Raw genomic sequence first — 19234 nt, forward strand, 5'->3', positions numbered from 1 at the left:
ATTTATACATTTATTCTAACTAGATGTGTTGGAGTCAATAGCTGTAAACCTTATTTCAGGGCATAATTTGGGAAATGACCTAGATGCATGATAATTGTCTTCTTATATGAGCAAATTGGCCTATAGCAGCTCAATCTTTTGGATTTTTTCTTACAGCTACTGTAAGTAGAGTATTTTTTTTTTCAGTCCTCGCTGTCTGGCCTGTAGCCTACACTATGCTTGGCTGGCTCAGGCCGCTAGTGCTATAGACAAGTTTGTGGACTTGAAGTTAACTCAATAGTGACCAGACAAAATAGAAATCTTCATCTCCCTAAAACAATGGCAGAACCATAGCCCAGCATTACTCCCATTTATCAAATACCACTGTATGTGAATGTGTATTTACATTTTAAACAGTCAATGTATCCCAACGGCACAGTTAAGTGAATGATACCGTGATTGATTGTTTTGCTTTAATGGACAACTTGCAGGTTTTTGCTGTGGTTTTATGTGACACATCCCAACTCTCAGACTATGTCTGTGCCTTCATTTAATATGATAATTCATCACTGTGTTCCGTGTGCTTCTCTGTGCTTCTCCACAACACTTTCCTCAGTTCTTTTACATTCTGTTGAGCCCACAACAATATAAAGGCTCAAATTCTGGTCTTCATTCACGACATAAACAAGTAGATTTCATACATTCTCAGAATAAAATAAGAAACCGTTTTGGCTCACATTTGTTTTAGCGAGAACACTGTGCATGTAACATTTGCATCCACTTATTTTCCGAATGCTTTGTGTTTTCACAAAACAAATATTTGCATTCAGAGTTCTATTTTGAAATACATGTAGCCTATATCAAATTCTAATTTAGATTTCTGTGCAAGTGTAGCAGCGGATAATGATTTTAGTCACAGATACTAGAGCTCTACATGACGAATGACAATTTATTTGTAATGTGGATATATTGTTTGACTTTATTGCATTGCTATTGGGTATATTTTTCTGCTGTATATGTGTTTGTTTTTTGTTTGTCACTGGAGAAGCACAGTCTCAGAAATGTTTTGTCATTCCGTATTTGCTTTGTGCTATTAAACACAGGTTTATGCTTGCATATGGTACAATAATAACTGCACAGATCGTCATCTATATTTCATAAATGATATGGTCAGTTGGGTCTTGAGTGACTGGTACAGTACTTGGTGTTTGCCTTCATATGGCTGATGGAGAGGACTAATTGACTTCTTGCTGTGATTTACTGGAGCATCTGTCTGCAAATGGACCCATCCCAAACCTGTTAATTCATCTAAATTTCATAAAGTCATGGCAAGACTGTGCACTGCCACCCCTCATCAATTATAATATTTCAGCACACTCCACACTAATGCATTCAGTTGTCTAAACATACACACACACATGCATAAATGCACACACGTAGGCATTCCTGTTTGTACCACATATATGAACAAACAGTAACTTTATGTCTCTGTCACACAGAGATTTGGATGCTTGATGAAATAATTTTGTGCTCCCCATCCTTCTCTCGCTTTATTATTTTTTGTCATGTCTTGTGTTACATTGACATTAGTGACCAAGTGTAACAACTGGTGATTCTTATACAGACTGGAAATAGTTTATTATGGATATACACAAATATTTATAAACGTGTGTGTATGTGTTTATTGACTTTGTGCGAATGGTTTTCCCAAAAAAGGTGATGAGTGTTACTTAAAAAATTCTTCTCATCGCCACGAAGGAATAAAATTTGATGTCTTTTCAGCCCAGTTTACAACATGGCGATATGCTGTACCTCTGGCATTTGTGCTCTGCTTAAATCCGTCTTTCCATATCGCCTTGTCACTCATTTGCTCGACATTCACTGGTCTGGGAGTGACTTGGACCTTATGGATGTAAAGAGTATTCCCTAACATGAATGTTTTGATTGCTGGGAGTGATATTTTGTGTGCAACAGTCACTAGGATTTTGTCTGGCCTGTCAGGCAACCAACATACATGACCGGACCCATAAAGCTGGAGGGTGGGAAGGGACTGCAGATGTCAAAATGCTAAAAATTTGTTAAAATGTAGATATTTAAACTCAAGTTGTATATGCATTCATGTGTGGTTTCCAAATTTAAAACGCCACATGGTGACAGATTTAGTGTATTTTGTCAGATTTAACAAACAATACTGGAAAAATTTTACAGTGCTCAACTAAGTAATAAATAATCGTAATATGTTTTGTCCATTACTCTTATAAATTTTTAGTTTATCGATGTGAAACTAAACTTACAACACCATCATGAATCCTACAAAATTATAATATTGCGCTAAACTTATTTGGCAAATTTGAATCATATAAATGTACTGATTAAATTGCACTCATTTAGTTGATTATGTTGTTATTACTATAGATAGTCTGCTGTATTGCAGAGAAATGAATAGACTTGTAATTTGTGGAAAACTGCTTATTAGGCTAAACTCTAATTAAGTTATGAGCACATTAAGAGCTATTTGGTCATTTAAGGAAATTTTGATATTATGAACATTTAAATAATATTAGTCCTACATACAAAATATTACAGCATAATCTGCATCTATCAAACAGGCCTATGGCGCAGACACTTCACTTGCTGTAGTGCAGTTATTCTGCATAGTCCTCTCTTGTTTTGCCTTCTCGCTGCAAATGAGGAATCATTTGGGGCGCAGGTCTGTGAGTCCTTTATGCTTTCTGAATGACAGATTGAAAACTTTCGGTTTATATGGCTGCAGTCCTCAATCATTTTCGGAAATGCATCGGGTTAAAGGTTGACAAACATAAGCGTCCATTACAATCATGACGGAATTAGGCCAGTTCTGGGCCTGTCTACTATTTTGCGGCATTTAATGTCAAGTGGGCCCCTTGCTTTGTCTCTGCAGGTGACGTCAGCATAACAATGTGGAAAAGGGAGTTTTTTCTCTTTTTCTCTCTTTTTGTTTTTTTTTTTAAGAAAAACTTGAAAATTCAGACAGCTACAGTCTTTGGAAATAAGAAGGTTTTTTTCCCCACCTTAAACCCATAAGCTGCAGTCCGGAGCCCACGCCACGTCGTGTAGATTTCAATAAAAGCAACAGATAAAAGAATTTGGCTGAACTGCTGCAGGTACACAGACGTGCGCGGATAGAATCAGAGCCACCCCAAAGTGCAAGGGGACGTGCAGGAATACGTGCAGCACTGGAGGAGAGGAGAGTGGAGCTGCTGTCCTCACAGCACCCCAAAGTATGAAAGTTTATCTGAGTTTCCCAGGATCAGTGCAGCCTAGCCACTGCTGTTTGTCACTTTTTATAATTTACATTTTACGTTACCAATTTTTATATCTGTCCTGTAGCCCACAGGACGCATGGTGTGCACTCCTAATAGTTATTCATTTGTTTTAGAGTAATGAGAAAGGGTCTATGTATAGAAAAGGGCTCAAAGGTAAAATAGTACATCATGTTCTGCAGTGTTCTCCAGTGACACTGCTGGAAAATGGCAATGCGAATTAAGTTTTTCCAATAAGATTATCATATAGTGGTGGTCTAGTGCGCCATGTAGAACTACTTGTTGCTTTATAAAAGTTTCATTTTTCTTTGGACTTGAGGATAAAAAAAATCTTGTCATGAAAATACACGTAGGCTACAATACAATAAAAGTGTAACGCAAAGGTACTTTTACCTCCATGAGAGCTCACTAACTTATAAATTACATGAACAGATACTGCATTAAACTTAATGCGTATATAGGCTAATGACGCTCAAGGCATTGTTAGTATTTAAAAAAAAAATTAAAATAAGTAATTTTTATTGTTAGAATATGTTTCCTCTAACTTTCACCGTTCTCAAATGTGGCACTCCACTCAAAATGCAAGACTTGACAATAATTGGCCTGGACACGCAGTGGCCAGTCTCTCTATTATTCTTGCAGGGCAGGAGTGGGACATTTGCTTTGGCAAGATATCCAGTGGGGGGAAAAAAGAGCCGGTAGATAGGCTGTGATTGTCTTGTGTTCTGCGTATGTCTGCATTTAATCACTTGACTTTTATCAGATCATTAGTATTACACATTAACCCTAAAACATTTTTTTGAAATGTAGAGATTTAGAGAAAGATGTCTTATAAGAACGAGCCTGAAGTTAAAGAGGCAGCAATATTTGCGGGTATCGCGGCACATTTCAAAGCATTTTCTCTGCGATATTTGAAAACGGAGTCGTGCAGTGAACGCCTGCGTGTCCCTTTTAAAACAAACCCAGCGCCTGTCAATCACAGCGCATTCCAACCAATCCCAAAGCTCCCTTTTTAAAAGCAGGTTTGCCTGCTGTGCTTTTATATTGCACCATGGCCTGTTTCGAAGCATTTTTACTACCACGGTTATTGCCACAAATCAAGAGGGCAAAGTGAACGGCATGGGACTCACACCAACTTTAACGAAATTGAGTCTGGTTCCTACTTCTGCGAAGTTCACGGCCAAGAATTTCACATGCAGATGATATACAAACAAGGAAGCATGGAAACAGAATTTCTAGGTGCATCCTGAGTGCTGAATTGGTTTGATTTTGCAAACTCATAGCCAAACTCACAACCAAACATGACAAGCCTTTCGAGGTTTAGTGGCTGCCCTCTCTCTTGCGTCAACCCCGGGGAGAGCAATACTGAACCCAGCGTGGTGCTGCCACCTTTGGCAGGAGAGCACATGGGACACCCCACTGGCAGTTCCTTAAAACTCTGCCCCTCGCACAATTTGCGAGACTACCCCGAGACGAGGTCCAGTGCATATGTTGACCATTCGGTTCCCAATTTTTCAGACTCTGGATACCCCAGCCACCGGTTAGAGCACAGCCCTAGGGGCATTATCATTGGAGCCAATCTTTCTGGAGCCGGCATGCCACCCGTCACTGATCAACTGGCATCAAGAGCTAACCAACATGGCGGGATTGGAAGGTATCGTGACTTTCCTGGCTGCAGGGACAACAGGAGCCATGCTTTTTTCACAAGTTATCAGGAGCAGGCCCACGCCTCCACCGACGCATCTCGGGATCTCGGCAGCCAGATGATGCTGGGTCTACCTGGCGACCTCCTCACCCGGACTCACCCTTATGGCCAAACTATCAACCCCAAGGGAAACAGCCAGCAACTTGTGACACAATTCCTGGGTCTGTACAAGCCCCTCAACATGGCAATTCAGCGTGGAGGAGGCGACGCTTTCCTCAGGTGCTCCAAGCAAACAGTGAAGCATGAGCTGGTGTGTAAGTGGAGTGACGGCCAAGAGGGGGCTGGGAAGCTGCCTTGCTCCAGAGCCTTCGGGAGCATGTATGAACTTGTCACCCATGTGACAGTGGAGCATGTCGGAGGACCTGAACACTCTGAATACGTTTGTCACTGGGAGAACTGCGCGAGGGACAGGAAGCCTTTCAAAGCCAAATACAAGCTGGTGAACCACGTCAGAGTCCACACAGGGGAAAAGCCCTTTCCCTGCCCCTTTCACGGCTGTGAGAAAGTTTTTGCAAGATCAGAAAATCTTAAGATCCACAAGAGGACTCACACAGGTTAGTTAATAATCATACTACAACAACAACAACACAATAATAATAATAATAATAATAATAATAATAATAGGTGACATTTGGATTAAAATGTGGTCAGTATTTTTAACTTTACAAACTCTTTCATTAATATTGATCAGTTTTGCATTGTTTATCTGTGTGAACATATATTTTTTATTTTTCATTATTTAACTAATTATGGAAGTTTGCTGAAACTGTCACATTATCATTATTATTATTATAATTATTATTATCATTATTATCATTATCATTGTTGTGAATTTTATTAAATTATGAACACATGGTGCTGGTGTTATTTTAGGCCTAAATCGTTATAAAAATGTTATTATACAAAGCTTCTCTGGCGGCTGCTTGCCGTCTTTGTCACTGCCTGGTTTTGCAGGAGAATAACCTGTACAGGCTCCACGCAGGAGCCACAGATGAATAGTATAAGCCAGTTACAAACGAGTATAGTCTGCAGGCCTAGTGGTTTGGGTGCCTCTCCCACTTCATTCAGTGAAATTATTAAATAAATGCCGGGACACCGGAGAGCTGTGACGTAGCCGTTACGCTGCCTCTGCCTCCCAGGGACTCATCCCCTGTGCTCAGGAACAGAGCACATCACACAGTGGTGTAGAAGGAAATAAAGAGGGAATAAAAAGGTCAGCAAAAGGAAATAATTATGAATATAAACAAAATGAGTCACCTTTTTTTTCAAAAGATGATTTATTTATGGCCTTATCCTTGTTTAATGCCCATCACTTTGATGGGCCTGTTTGTCACGAAGCGCTGTGAAATTATGTCATAAAATGCATTTCATTTTAAAACGGTGCCTTTCTTGGGGATTTCTATGCCCCTGATATGAGCACAGTTTCTAATATCTTCTATAAAAAGGATTTACTGTGCATTCTCATGTTGTTCTTCTTTTCACACACTGCTACACTGCAGTAAAAACATAATCTCACAAGGTGTAGTTATACTTAAATGTGGGCATTTACATTTTAGATATAATTAACTACTGAAGGGAATGGCCCAACTAAAAAAAGCTGTGGGAAAAATACATTTATTAGGCGCCCCCGTTTACTTCTCGTGTACATGGTTTTACTAATGAAAGCAGGAAAAGCGACGCTTAATGACATTTGCTGTTACACAACTGCACATGCGTAGTGTGTTGTTAATAAGACAATTTATGTCAGAAAATATATTAACTTTGGACAGTCGTCCATGAAGGCAGAATAATGATTTAACAGAAACTATTAGAGTTTTATTTATGAGTCCATCTTACTCAGTGTCTGCAGCATGTGTGCAGAGGGGACAGTCCGCAGCTGTAGGCAATTTTGAGCTAGAAGACCTTGATACCCACAATTCATTCTATGCATAACTCAATTAAAAACAAATCTTTGCGTTTGCTGTGGCAGGCCCATGCTAATGTAATGCATGTTTAACAGCCTTACAGCCTTGTTGATTTAGTCCGCAGAGAAACTGCCTCACTTGTTGCAATCATGACTCCGCCAAAGTTTCAGCAACTGCATTGAACTCTATAATTTAACGACTCATGGCAAGTTTTTGCACATTATTTTACTGTAACAATGTGCCATTATTTAAACATCTATCATCGAGGCTGATATTGCCTGAGAAGCGCCTCTGTGGTTCACTGACAGCTGACGGTCAGTCATTTCACAGTAGTGTCGAGTGAAGCCTGAATGTGCATTATTTTGGTTTGTAGGGTCACTTTTAAAAGCCCCACAGCATGGTTATAGCTCAATGAACTCATGCTTGCATCAGTATTAGCATATATGGCCAGAAAGGAGCATGCACGGGCCTGTAAGCATTTTCATAACTCGCCGTCATTTCTCTCTTTGCACGTTTAGGTGAAAAACCGTTTAAATGTGAGTTCGAGGGCTGCAACCGGAGGTTCGCGAACAGCAGCGACAGAAAGAAACACTCTCACGTGCACTCCAGTGATAAACCCTACATGTGCAAGGTCAGGGGCTGCGACAAGTGTTACACCCACCCAAGCTCCCTGCGAAAGCATATGAAGCTCCACTGCACCAGCAAGGCCCAAGACGCCAAAAGCGGTGACGCGCGTCCCGGTGACGGGGGTCACATCGCGGAGGCCAGGTCGACCCGAGTCCCGGATGGAGCCCAGATCAGCCCCTCTCACCCCCCCACCTCAACCCAAGATGTCCCCCTGTCCCCAGAGAGTCGAGACGAGTCGACCCTGAGGTCACGTTTCCATCACACGTTTGACAGCAGTTTGGACTACTCCACGCACAGGTCACAGCCTCTCTTGGACCCTTTGTTGCTACAGAGAGGCGGCTACAGGTCCCAGTCCTCCCAGTACCCCTGCGGCCAGACAGGTCACACGTTTGCCCAGAGCTCAAGGACTTTCCCCTCCACTTCTCCCTTTCAGAAAAGTATTGTCAATGGATGGTACACATGCCACAGCGGCGTGGACTCCTTCCCACCAAAGCAATGTAACAACATCCCGTCTCTCTGAGTTGCTGTTGGGACACATGCGGCCGACTTCCAATTTTTGTTTTGTTTTTGGGGGCCTATTTTTTCATGTTATAGCATACAACTCACAGCTGTATCTCTATTACTCTCTGTATTTTTGTGAATGTTGTATCAAATATTTTGTGGCGCGTCCTGAGTCATTCTATATTGAAACCTTGCATTGCAAATGTGGCGAGCTTTATTTGTTGTCGTGAGGCCTGTTTGGTTGGTTTTTGGCTTGTAGCCTATAGCTACGTCTCCCCACAGTGGGTTGTAGGAACTTTAACAAAGTGTATATGCCTATAATTGTTCGCTGTGTTACATAATTATTAAAGATATCTATCTCAAGTGAGACAAAAAATGACAAAGGATTTTAATGGAAATCTGCGTGTTGAGTCTTCTGAACTTACAGGCTATTGCTGGAAAGTGAAAAGGAAAGCGTTTTGCTGAATGTAGCCCTAAGTGTAGGGGTCTTTGTTGAATGTAAACTATAGGTGTAATGTATGTCGGGAAGATAGAAACATTATTCATGTCTTTATGTATGTCGCAAGATGAAATAAATATATGAAAGATGGTTTCTCAAGTTACATTTTGAGACCTAACAAGCCTGCGTGATGGGCCTGAAGCATGATTTGTCTGTAATTAAGACCGGGCCTATACTGCGAGGCTCAGTAGGTTTTATTCTCTCCCCTTGATTAAGATCCACTGTTCTCTCCCTTTTTCATTACACATTCGTATTCTTGTTTGTAAGTAGCCTATATTTCACATTCCTGTGCAAAGTAAGACCAGTGTGAGCATAAACCAGTGTTCGTGATACTATTAAAAACGTTTAATTAGCATACAGTTCTACTGTACATAAGCCTACTGTATAATTAATTATGTATTCTATATTTTATTAAAGTGTCTATATTCTCTTTGATCAGGCGTGTGTGGTTAAACCCAATCAATGCATTTCCATCGTGAACTCAAACTTTTGCCTTTTTTCTTTCTCCTTTTTTTTTGGGGGGGGGGATTTTAAATCTCCAGTACGCCATGTTAGCAAATTTGGTGCAAACTGAATGTGGCTGTATAAGGAGGGTATTCTCACGCGCAGAAGATACGTCCTGTGTTCATAGATGACCAGGCCCTTTAACAAAGGCATTACTGGGTTGCTCGAGGTAGCTAAATCTCATGTGAGTGAGCGGTGACATGTGAAGAACTACAATTTCATTAAAAAGCACCGGCTATAATTTGACGGTCAGTCGGTCCTCTTTCAACCAAAGAGCGTTCGCTTTTTTCTATCAGGTTTTAGTTCTCTTAACTGCGCCACGAGCGCGTGCGTCTTCTCTGGATACAGGTGTACTTGCCACAAGGTCACGCGCAGTCTGTCCTTTCAGCAAGCACGTGCACGTGTGCTTTTTTTTTGTTTCCACTTCAACTCACGTTTGCTGACTGCATATCCTATTAGTCTTCTTTTTATATTTCCATTCGATTCCTGTCTCCCTCTGTCTTTCTGTCTCACACATGCACACACGCAGACACCAACATACACCCCAAAGCGTCTTATTTTGAAGGTTGGCAAGCTGCACACACAAATATGACCCATGTAGCCTCAAAATATTGTATTGTGCGAACACATTTTTTTGTTGTTGTATTTACTCTATAAAGGCTTTTACATTCAAAGAATTTTGAGCTCTTCACTTTGAGTCTGAATTAATTGTTTTGTTGGAGTTCACTGTTTATAAAATCCCAGTAGCACTCAGAGAGGAAATATATGTTCTGTTTCATTTGGCTTTTGATAAAAGTTGAAAAGTTGGAAAAAAAATTTTTTTAAAAGGGATGTTAGTTTTCATTTTCAACTGCTAACGTTTGCTTCACTTCACCTAAGTTGCAGTTTCGCTGACATATTTGCTAATGTTTGCCTGTTTTTTTTGTTTTTCTTTTACCTTCTGGAATGTAAATTCCCAACAAACACCTCATTATTTTAGAGAAATAAGCTGAGAAGATTTCTGTTTGAAGCATCGGCAAAGCTTGAATTCAGTTTCCCTACTAATCCTGGCGCAGAGCTAAACTCATCTGTACTGAGTTATTATTGTCACACGACTCATTCCTAGTTTACACTCCCTGTTTCCTGTGTCAGAAATTACACAGGCTACACACGCTCTCTAACAATATTACTCTCCTAAAAGGGAGAGTGGTTGGAAACTGAGTGACCAGGTTGAAGTACAGTTAATGGGACATTTTATGGTCTGTAACTAAAGATGATGTACACACTGAGTGTCCTCAGTCTCCAGTGTCCTTGTCTCGCTCAGGAAGGTACTGCAATAGCTTGATTATTGTGGAGGTCGGATGGGTCACAATTATGATGAATAAGGAATAATGGGGCGGGGGGGGGAACCCTTTGCTCTACTGCCAGAAGCAAAGCTTTATACTTTGTACCTGTATATATGGATATCAGCATTTTATACCATTAAACATGCGGATGATGACCATTATATATACCAATTTGCTTCACACATATCAAAAAGAAATCAGGTCAAAAGTGCATTAATTTTACATTTCTTTGAAATATATGCTTACAGTGATCTGACAGCTAACTAGCTGTAACAAGGATGCTCTTTATTCCAGTGAAAGGATTTGATGAAGGGCCAGTTGTCTGGATGGCTATAGAAAGACATGGGGATGAATGCTCTGAGGCTGTGTTAGAAGATGTTTTCCTTCGAGTGTTGACCATATTAACACACTTTAGGTTCTTTAAAAGTTCAGAAGACTTTGGTTATGGTGCTGTTATTTGGTTGTTATTTGTAAGACAAAATAAAAGCGAGATAAACCTGCAAGCCGCTCATATTATTTTTGTTGCAACATTCATCTTTCTATATTTATAAAAAAGTAAAAAAAAAACAGAAAGCAAACCTGTTTTAATCCTGCAATATTTCTGAGTGAAACGTGCAAAGTAAGCGCCTACATTTTATGTGCTTGCAGTGTAATTGTTCTCGAGCTGATGCAAAGCTCTGATGAACTTGTTCATGCATTTTATGTGCTGCTAAAACTGTATGTTGTACGTGATACACATGGGGATGCATCTTTTGGGAAAGTCAGATATTTTTGATGATGCATTTTGCAAATCCCTCTTGATTTGACCGTAGTTAATTTTAGTTTTTAGCTTTCCGTGAGGCATCTTAATGAAAACTATCCACAAGTTGAAGTATCTAGATTTCAAGTTTGCTAAGATGACAACCAGTTTGAATTCTGTAACCGTCAATCTGTCCATCTATTAGCTATACACACTTATCCTTTAGGGCCGAGGGTGGGCTGGAGCCAATCCCAGCTGACACTGGACGAGAGGCGGGGTACACCCTGGACAGGTCCTGCTTAAATCTTTTTTTTTTTCTTACAAATTAGTTTTTGCTAATGAGCAGTGAATGCGTACCTGAGAGTGTACCGCTGCATCAGTACTACTCAGACTGTTAATGATAATTTTCATGGGGTTGAAGATTTAGTGTTAAGTAGTATAAGATGGTCTAGATCATTTAAAGTGGCTGATATTGTAAAATATTACAATTGTGAAGTGCTTCTTTCTTCAAGTAAATTGAGGTGGACTGGGTTGGCTTTGATCAGTGTACTTGAATGATGTGATGACTGAAATTTCTGAGATCACTTCCTCTTTCTTTCTATTGCAACCTTATCAATAGCTTGCATCAAATACTTTTGGTCATACTGTAGTATCATTGATTTTAAAGTAATGTCAAAAGATTCTGTATTTCTATCTCATCTTCTAAACCCCAACTACTGTATGCACTGTCACATTCTGCCCTTTCTCCTCCATTTCTAAAAATAGTCAATCTTTCCACAGAAAACATAATAGAGGTGATCAAACATTGTTTTGTGCCCAATGAAGCTTGTGTATTTGCCTATGGAAAACTGATTTCCCATTTCTTGTGTGAGGACATGTATAAAACCAACAGGCAGCAACCTAAACTGTGAATTTCTGCGATTGCAGCATGTGAGCTTTTCGTCGTATACTCTGACCAAGCTGTGGTAATATTCCATAATCATTGAACCCTGCCACACCCTTCCCCCCAGTAATCACAACTGATTAGACCTCCGCTCCCCAGTTTGCCACTTGTCCGCCGCCATCTTTACTCTTGCGCTCTCTGCCTAGCAACAAGCAGAGGCGCCATTTTGGACAGGGTATACAGGGCATCAATTTAATGTAAATAAATCCATTTCACCTTGGAATCCATTGAATTGCTATCTCGCCCCCTGGGTCGCTGTTATGCCATACTTGGGTTGAGCCCCAGCTGTGTACCAGAGGGTGGGCTGCTTTGTCACAGCAGGTCTTTGGTTTTATGCATCATCATAACCATGTATGACATCTTGCGTAACTTAGACTGTGCGGCTCCCATACTTTTCCCAAGTACGGTTTAAGCATCCAGCTAGGGCTGCGTCAGCGTTGACTCTGACTGACTGAGTGCCATTTTAATTGGATCTCTGGCTTCTCCCCCATCCTCCCCAGGTCAAGCCAGTGGTGCTGTTGCTCCCCAACTTGCTTTCTTTTCATCCACCCCTCTGTGCCCCCTCCCCTTTTTTTTGCCAGGTCCTCTTGTTCCTCCGTCTCATCTATCTCTATCCCTGCAGCTCCTGGCTATCTTCACCCTCTATGGCTCCTTCATGATGGCCCCTAATCTCTGCCAGTGTGGTTCCATGGTAAGTAGGTGTCCTCCACCAGATTCTCCCCCAAACATGCATCGAACTTGACTCATATATCTGCTTTTTTTTGTACACTGCCCCTCTGTCCATGGAAAATGGCAACCCCACATGGTAAACTGGATGCAGCTGCTATGCTGCTTTCGTTTTTTTCTACATTCTCTTTCCAGCTGGAGAATGGTGGCTACTGATGGGTTTGGCATCAAGGCGTCAGTGATGCTAACAATACATAATGAAGTCAGTGTTACAATGAAGAAAGATTGATTCTAGAGTAAAGGACTGAACAATATGTAATGCAACTGCCAATAAGATGAAACAGTGGAGTGAAATTAACATGTAGCTCATGTCTTCCTGAGAACATGAGTAAGGTAATCTGTTTCATGTCGAAGCCTGTGTTAATTTGACAGCTTGACAATTAATAAGCCTATAAAACACCTCATCAGAAGCAGGGTTCTTATGTAAGACAATGCAATCATTACAATTGTATGCATGTGTTTAGTGTTTAGTTTACAAACCATAAAATGGTGAATAGGAAGTCCCAGCATTGTGCTCTTATGAATTATCCAGACTGATCTTAGATTTCTTTCTCATCCCCATCTGCACTGCAGTTTTCTGATTTCAGCGGTGCCAGCCCCCTGTGTAGTCCAGCCTGTACCAGGGCTTATTAAACTAGGCTCCTATTCACTCTCCCCAACGGTCGCTCCACTGTCAACTTAAGCCCAAGCCCCTCGAACACTCAGCTCTCCGACTATTGTTGCAGAATTTGCCAAAAACGGAGTATCACTGAACAGCCAATATGCAGTGGGTTAGAGAGAAAGGCCCCGCCTATCCTCATATCTAATGCATATTTGTCTTTTGATGCATTACAATTTACCCCTGTGGATGGTTCTTAAAAAGATGCCTTTTTTCATTTATTATCCATGCCTTACATAACAGATTTGACAGCTTCAGATGAACCAGTTTCTGAGATATCATGGAGACTTTAATGGTCTCCTATGAGCTGATAAGCTCAGGAGGTAACTGTGTGATTAACAATGATAATCTCATACGAAGAATAAACAACAAACTGAAAGCCAAAGTTTTTACATATGGCCTGCAGTATTTGTTGTGGCCCATCACCATGCAAAAGGAAAATAAAAATGTTTTCAAAAATCCATATCTTTCAAAATTCATACTTTCAAGGTTTTTTGGGAGTTAGAGTAGGTTGTGTGGGGTGAGCAGACCTTTGAAGATCTTTCAACTCCTGCAAGCTCCAGGCCTATGAGATGCAATGCCATCCTTTTAAGGGAATGACCATAACTTTGGTCCCCTTACTTCTAATCCCTCCTCCAGACCCTTGCCATCAGAGATCAACCAGGCTGAGCCTTAATGTCCTCTGCTTGCTGGCAAGGGCAGCTGGTAGCTTTCATGTATGTGAAGAGGCAGATGAATATGCTTAAATCTGCACTTTGGAGCAGGAATTGATGCCTTTATCTTCATCTGTACTTCTTAACAGTTCTGCAGTATATGATCTCTGAGAAATTATCAGTTACATTTTAGAGCCTTTGCTTAATGATTCGCATTTTACAGAATGCACTTGAAGCGTTTGTTAGAAAATGTTAAAAAGGCTTTGATCGTGACGCCTAAAGAGCACAATGTGTTAGATTTTACAAAAACAGTGCAAAGAGAGCATAAGTGCCTGTTGTCTTTGCTGTCTCTCAAAACTATCACATTTCATTAGCAACAATTCGGTTCTGTTGTGAGATACAGTATTTGAATACTTTTTGTATTATTTCTCAAATCTCTGTCGTTTGAGGTTGAACTTAAAAAAGGGATCACATTGATCACGGTCCATGGTGTTTCAAAGCAGTGAGTAATCGCAAGTGTTTAATTTTATCTGTTGCAGTATGCATTGCAAGGCGGCTGTGTAATCAAGCCTGTGAACTCGACATCTGAAGGAAGGATTCTGTTTCTGATCACATCCCTATTGAAGTCCATCCACTCGCTGAACATGGATGTGTTGACACACTCAAGCTTGCTCTCCTTGGTATGTGGCCGTCAAATTAACATGCACTTGACATGATGCTCCATATAGTTTTTAACCAATGTCTAGGGTCTGCAGCAGTACTTAGGGCCCACAGGGCAAAATTTTAGAAAGCCCTAAGTGAGGACGCATGGAGATCGCGCTGTTAACCTTCAGCGTTAGAAGAACACCCTAGGGCCTAACTCTACAATGATGGATGTTGGGTGGTGGGGGTTAGGGGGGCCCACACACAACCCAGGAATTCCCCTTGGGCCTTTTCAATTACAGTTAGACCAAGCTCCACACTGTGATGATATGTTGCTTTAAGGCTGTGACATTAATGGAGGGGACAAATTTGATTTGGTGTGGTGTTGACCCTTAAGTGCATGACACAGACACAAGCGCTCTCATGCTACGGAGGCAAGAGGAAGAAATGCAGGGATACCCATTGTTGCTTATTTATTTACAGTCATCAATAAAATAATCCAAACAGACCAAAGTGTCATTTAGGTCCCTCTGAAGTTAAAGAACTATTGATCAAATTAGTTTATCTTTCGCCTCAGACTAAAGGGAGCACAAGGAGCATGAGAGAGTAATTAGCCACTAGTGCGGCTTCGAGGAGCCCAGGTAAAGGATTTAAGAAAGTGATGGACTGTCCCTTCATCTTTTTCATGATCAATAAGGCAGCCTAACCCGGTATTGGATGTATACTGTGATATGTTAATGGGATGTGCAATGTGTTTGTCTGTGTAGGTGTGTGTTCAAGCACATTTAACATCAAAAACAGCTGCAATGATTTTGTCCCAGGATCAGCATTATGCCAGTATCATTGCTGATTTAAACCTGTGAAGTTTGAACCCTTCCACAGATGACTTTCTAAAAGAACAAGTCTCAACTGACTGTGTCTATTGAAGTCCACAGGGAATAATGCTGTGTTCTAGGTATCTGGAAGAGGCAGGGGATCACAAATCCATCCCATATGCACTAGTGTTTCATGTCGTTCCTTCTGGTCCATTATTAAAGGGGGACATGACTGCGGTAACTGTCCTCAGCTCCACTCCAGTATTTGATACATTAAATGTACTATTGCTGTTTGTCATTGTATTCCTTCAGTTATGTAATTGACAGAATTATGCAATCTGTCTGTGCAACCTGCGTGTGTATCCAAAATATTAATTTGCAACAATGGCAGATATCAGGTCAATTTCCAAACAAAATCTGACAGTTTACTGTAGAAAGAGTGACATTCTTGTTTCAAACTGTACACTATCTGAAACTTTTAAGAGCACCACCCTAACATACATACCCGCTATAAATTGAACACTTAAAATGATGCGTATACTCTATTTGAATGGTATTATTACCACTTGATCAAACACATCATTAACTATGCTCTGTACATTAACTTATTTCAGAATATGCCCCGTCTGAGGGGGCCATGAATAATTCTAAGGACCCTAAGAGGAAAAAAAGCCACTCCCTCTTTCCGGCTTATTACGGTGCCACGCAGCTCTACTGTAACTCCCAAACTGTGCTTTTTTTCTGTATGTGTTTTGAAATCTTGTACATTTACTTCCTTTTATCAACACAGAAAGTAAAGATACCAGCCAGTTACATAAAAAACAGAGTAAACGGATCAGGAGCCAGCGTGGGCTGTTGGTAATACACACATGTGAACAAGATGCCAGAGGCAACGTGAAGTCACTGACACAATTATCTAAATACGTTTTATTATTCATCTCCATAATAAAACAGGCTTCGCTGTTGCATGTAAATCAATCACTCAGGATGCCTATAGATCATAGCAGATCAGGTATGGATATTAATTGATGCTGTTTTTTGTACCAGTTCAGTTTAATCCGTGGGCAGCCTGAGCAAAGATGGAGGCTAATAAATGTCTTTTATTGTCCCCTGAGTAAGCCAGATGTTGGGGGTGGAGTAGTGGTGTGTATTTATGTGCATGTCTCCTCCAAAGTTAAAATGAAACCTAGGCCACAGCAGAGTGGAGGACTGAAGTCCCCGTGTATTCCAACTCACAGATCACAGAAGTTATGAAAGACTGCGCTTTGATCATTTCCATTTCTAAAATAATTTCCTTTGAACATTTTAAGTCACTTGTGCTTTTATTTATAAAGCCTATTTAGACAATCAAGGGGTTGAAAATAATTAGGCTCGCGTGCACATGAGTGTGGACATGTATTCCCTTTCAATCAGTTAAAACCAGCTCTGTTAATTAAAGTTCTGAGCTATTACTCTGCCCAAATAATTTTCTTATTAGCTGCTGCATTCCTTAGATCTGTTGTCAGCAGAGCATATTTTCTCTTGGTTGCTCCTATTCATTTTTTTTTCTCTCACAGAAATCCCACTGACCCATATAGTTGATCTCATTTTTGAAGCGTATAATATAGATTCCGAGTTAAGAGAACGAAGGCTCTATTATTAGTCCCATTTGAGGTGCACAGCCTCCTTCTAGGTGCTGGTGTGTGTTGCTGAATTCCCTGAGTGAAGGCATTACCATCTCATTTGGGTACGGGTGAGATTACCTCATACAACCGAGCTGTTTCATCACAGAAAATACAGGGGGAGCTGAGCTGTCGCTGCTGACTGTTTATACAGGCGGCTGAAGGTAGAGACATTCCAGATACATTTCACAAACATCACACATGACAACTTGTGATGCCACCTTACTGATGTTTCCTTTGAAAGGTCTCTCACTAACAACAACATCCTATTGATCCTCAGCACCATTTTAACAACCTCCTCACACCCTCTCACACATGCACACCTGAGTGGATATGGATTGAAAATGTTAGCAGTTAGCGGCTAGCTTTTGCCAGCACATCCACCGTTGTCAATTAGGCCCAGTCATTGTGGGATCGGCCCTAGAGGAGTCCTGCGCAAGGAGAGAGTGATGAAAATCAGAAGTGTAAATAACGGTTCATCCCTCAGCACTGAATTAATATGCAATACGTACATTTTTGTGCTGATTAAAAGGCTGTGGCACGTGATGAGCTATCAAAACAAGAAATAGACTACTCGGATTAAAATTCTGCTTTTAATTGGATAGATGAAAGGAGCAATTAGTTGCAGTTGAGTTAAGTTCTTTTTTTTCAAGTCTGCTTGTCCTCATTTATTAAAAAAAGAGAAAAAATAATAATGCATTTTAACTATACTTCACTTTCATTCTTCAGTTTTAGCAATTTTTGGACTGCTTTACTCTCCGTGGTCACTCAGTGGTTACTTTATCATTTAAGTACATCTATAGAATCTATTGCAGTTCAACCTCTTCAAGCTCTGCCATATATTCTACCTTTTTAAAGCTCATCATATCCGTTATGTTTTTGCTGACACTGACAAAAATTTGTAAATTCAATTAGATATTTATTACTGATATCATACCTTAAGGTGGTGGTACTGGACTACATTAAATTGAAATGTGCTAATTTTTCATCCTTCTATAGGGCCAGATATTAGACACACCTTTGACTGCACTGCAGTCCAGTTCAAAATCACCACTAACTGACCTCAGTGCTAAAACTCCTCTATGACACTATCAATTATTCTATCCATTATAGGCATCATAAAAGTAGACCTTATGGCAGTACAGCTGTATTGAATTTCATTAAATTGTACAGGTGTGTATATATATATATCTTTGGTCAGAGTGTACTTGTTGTGATGATGGTTCTCTCTATAGTTGTGCTGTAAAATGGCACTGTAGAGTCCAGAGGGTCAAACAATGCTGCATCCATCAAGAAGTACCCTCACTTTTTGAGATTTTAAAGAGGTGTGCACGTACCACTCAGTTGCCAGTTTATTACATCTTGCTCAGGGGTCAGCAACCTTTATTATCAAAAGAGCCATTTTCGGCCAAAAAAACAACAACAACGAAAAAAAGTCTGTCTGAAACTGCAAAACATATTTGAGCCTTGTAATGCCAATTTCTTGCTGCAGATCAAGCATACCTATAAGCCAGCAGCTTTGGTGTTGAAAGCAAACAAATCTGTCCACGCACAAAATTCTCTATTTTTCTCTGTGAAGTTACTTTTTTGGGATTTGGAATCCATTGCTAGCCTAGATAGGGAGATTTAAGACTAGTAACCATTGCTCTTGTGGTCAGCAAAATATATAGTAAAAGGCGGCAGGTCAGTGCGTAACAAGTGACACACGTTTTACCTAACCCAGTTTTTAAACATTTGTTTTGATTCTCTGTGTAATGGCTGCACATTTTACAATGAGAGAATGTAAAACATCACTTTAGGGATACAACAATGATGAATGAAAATGACAGTGTTAAAAAACAACTTATTAATTTCCATCAAATTTTTGGTTAATCCACAAGGAGCCACTGGAGAGGGCCACGTGGCTCCTGAACCTCTGGTTGCTTTCCCGGGATCTAACTAAAACTTATGCAATGGTTAAACCTTACCTTTAGTCACTCTATTTATAAGCACTATATAAACATTTAATAAATAAATTAGCATTATAACACACTAATGTAGTCATAAGCAGA

General features: G+C 40.3%; 1 protein-coding gene across 12 annotated transcripts in view; it reads left to right on the forward strand.

The window, feature by feature from the left end:
- zic6 (zic family member 6) overlaps positions 1-19234 on the forward strand; it is a 101496-nt gene that overhangs the window by 65317 nt on the left and 16945 nt on the right. For 6 of the 12 annotated variants that reach the window (XR_007887323.1, XR_007887322.1, XR_007887321.1 and 3 more), the window contains 2 exons: positions 12610-12719; positions 14605-14745. Coding sequence is in view for 2 of the 12 variants with exons in the window: in XM_051421036.1 (XP_051276996.1) it covers positions 4583-5540; positions 7409-8037 (1587 nt within the window). In the remaining 10 variants the exon portion in view is untranslated. Of the gene's footprint in view, positions 1-15; positions 5541-7408; positions 10850-12609; positions 12720-14604; positions 14746-19234 lie in introns of those variants that run through there. The other 6 variants (XR_007887328.1, XR_007887326.1, XR_007887327.1 and 3 more) reach the window with 3 other exon arrangements.

This window comes from Dicentrarchus labrax, unplaced genomic scaffold, assembly GCF_905237075.1.
Source record: "Dicentrarchus labrax unplaced genomic scaffold, dlabrax2021, whole genome shotgun sequence".
In the NCBI taxonomy this organism is placed as follows: Eukaryota; Metazoa; Chordata; class Actinopteri; family Moronidae; genus Dicentrarchus; species Dicentrarchus labrax.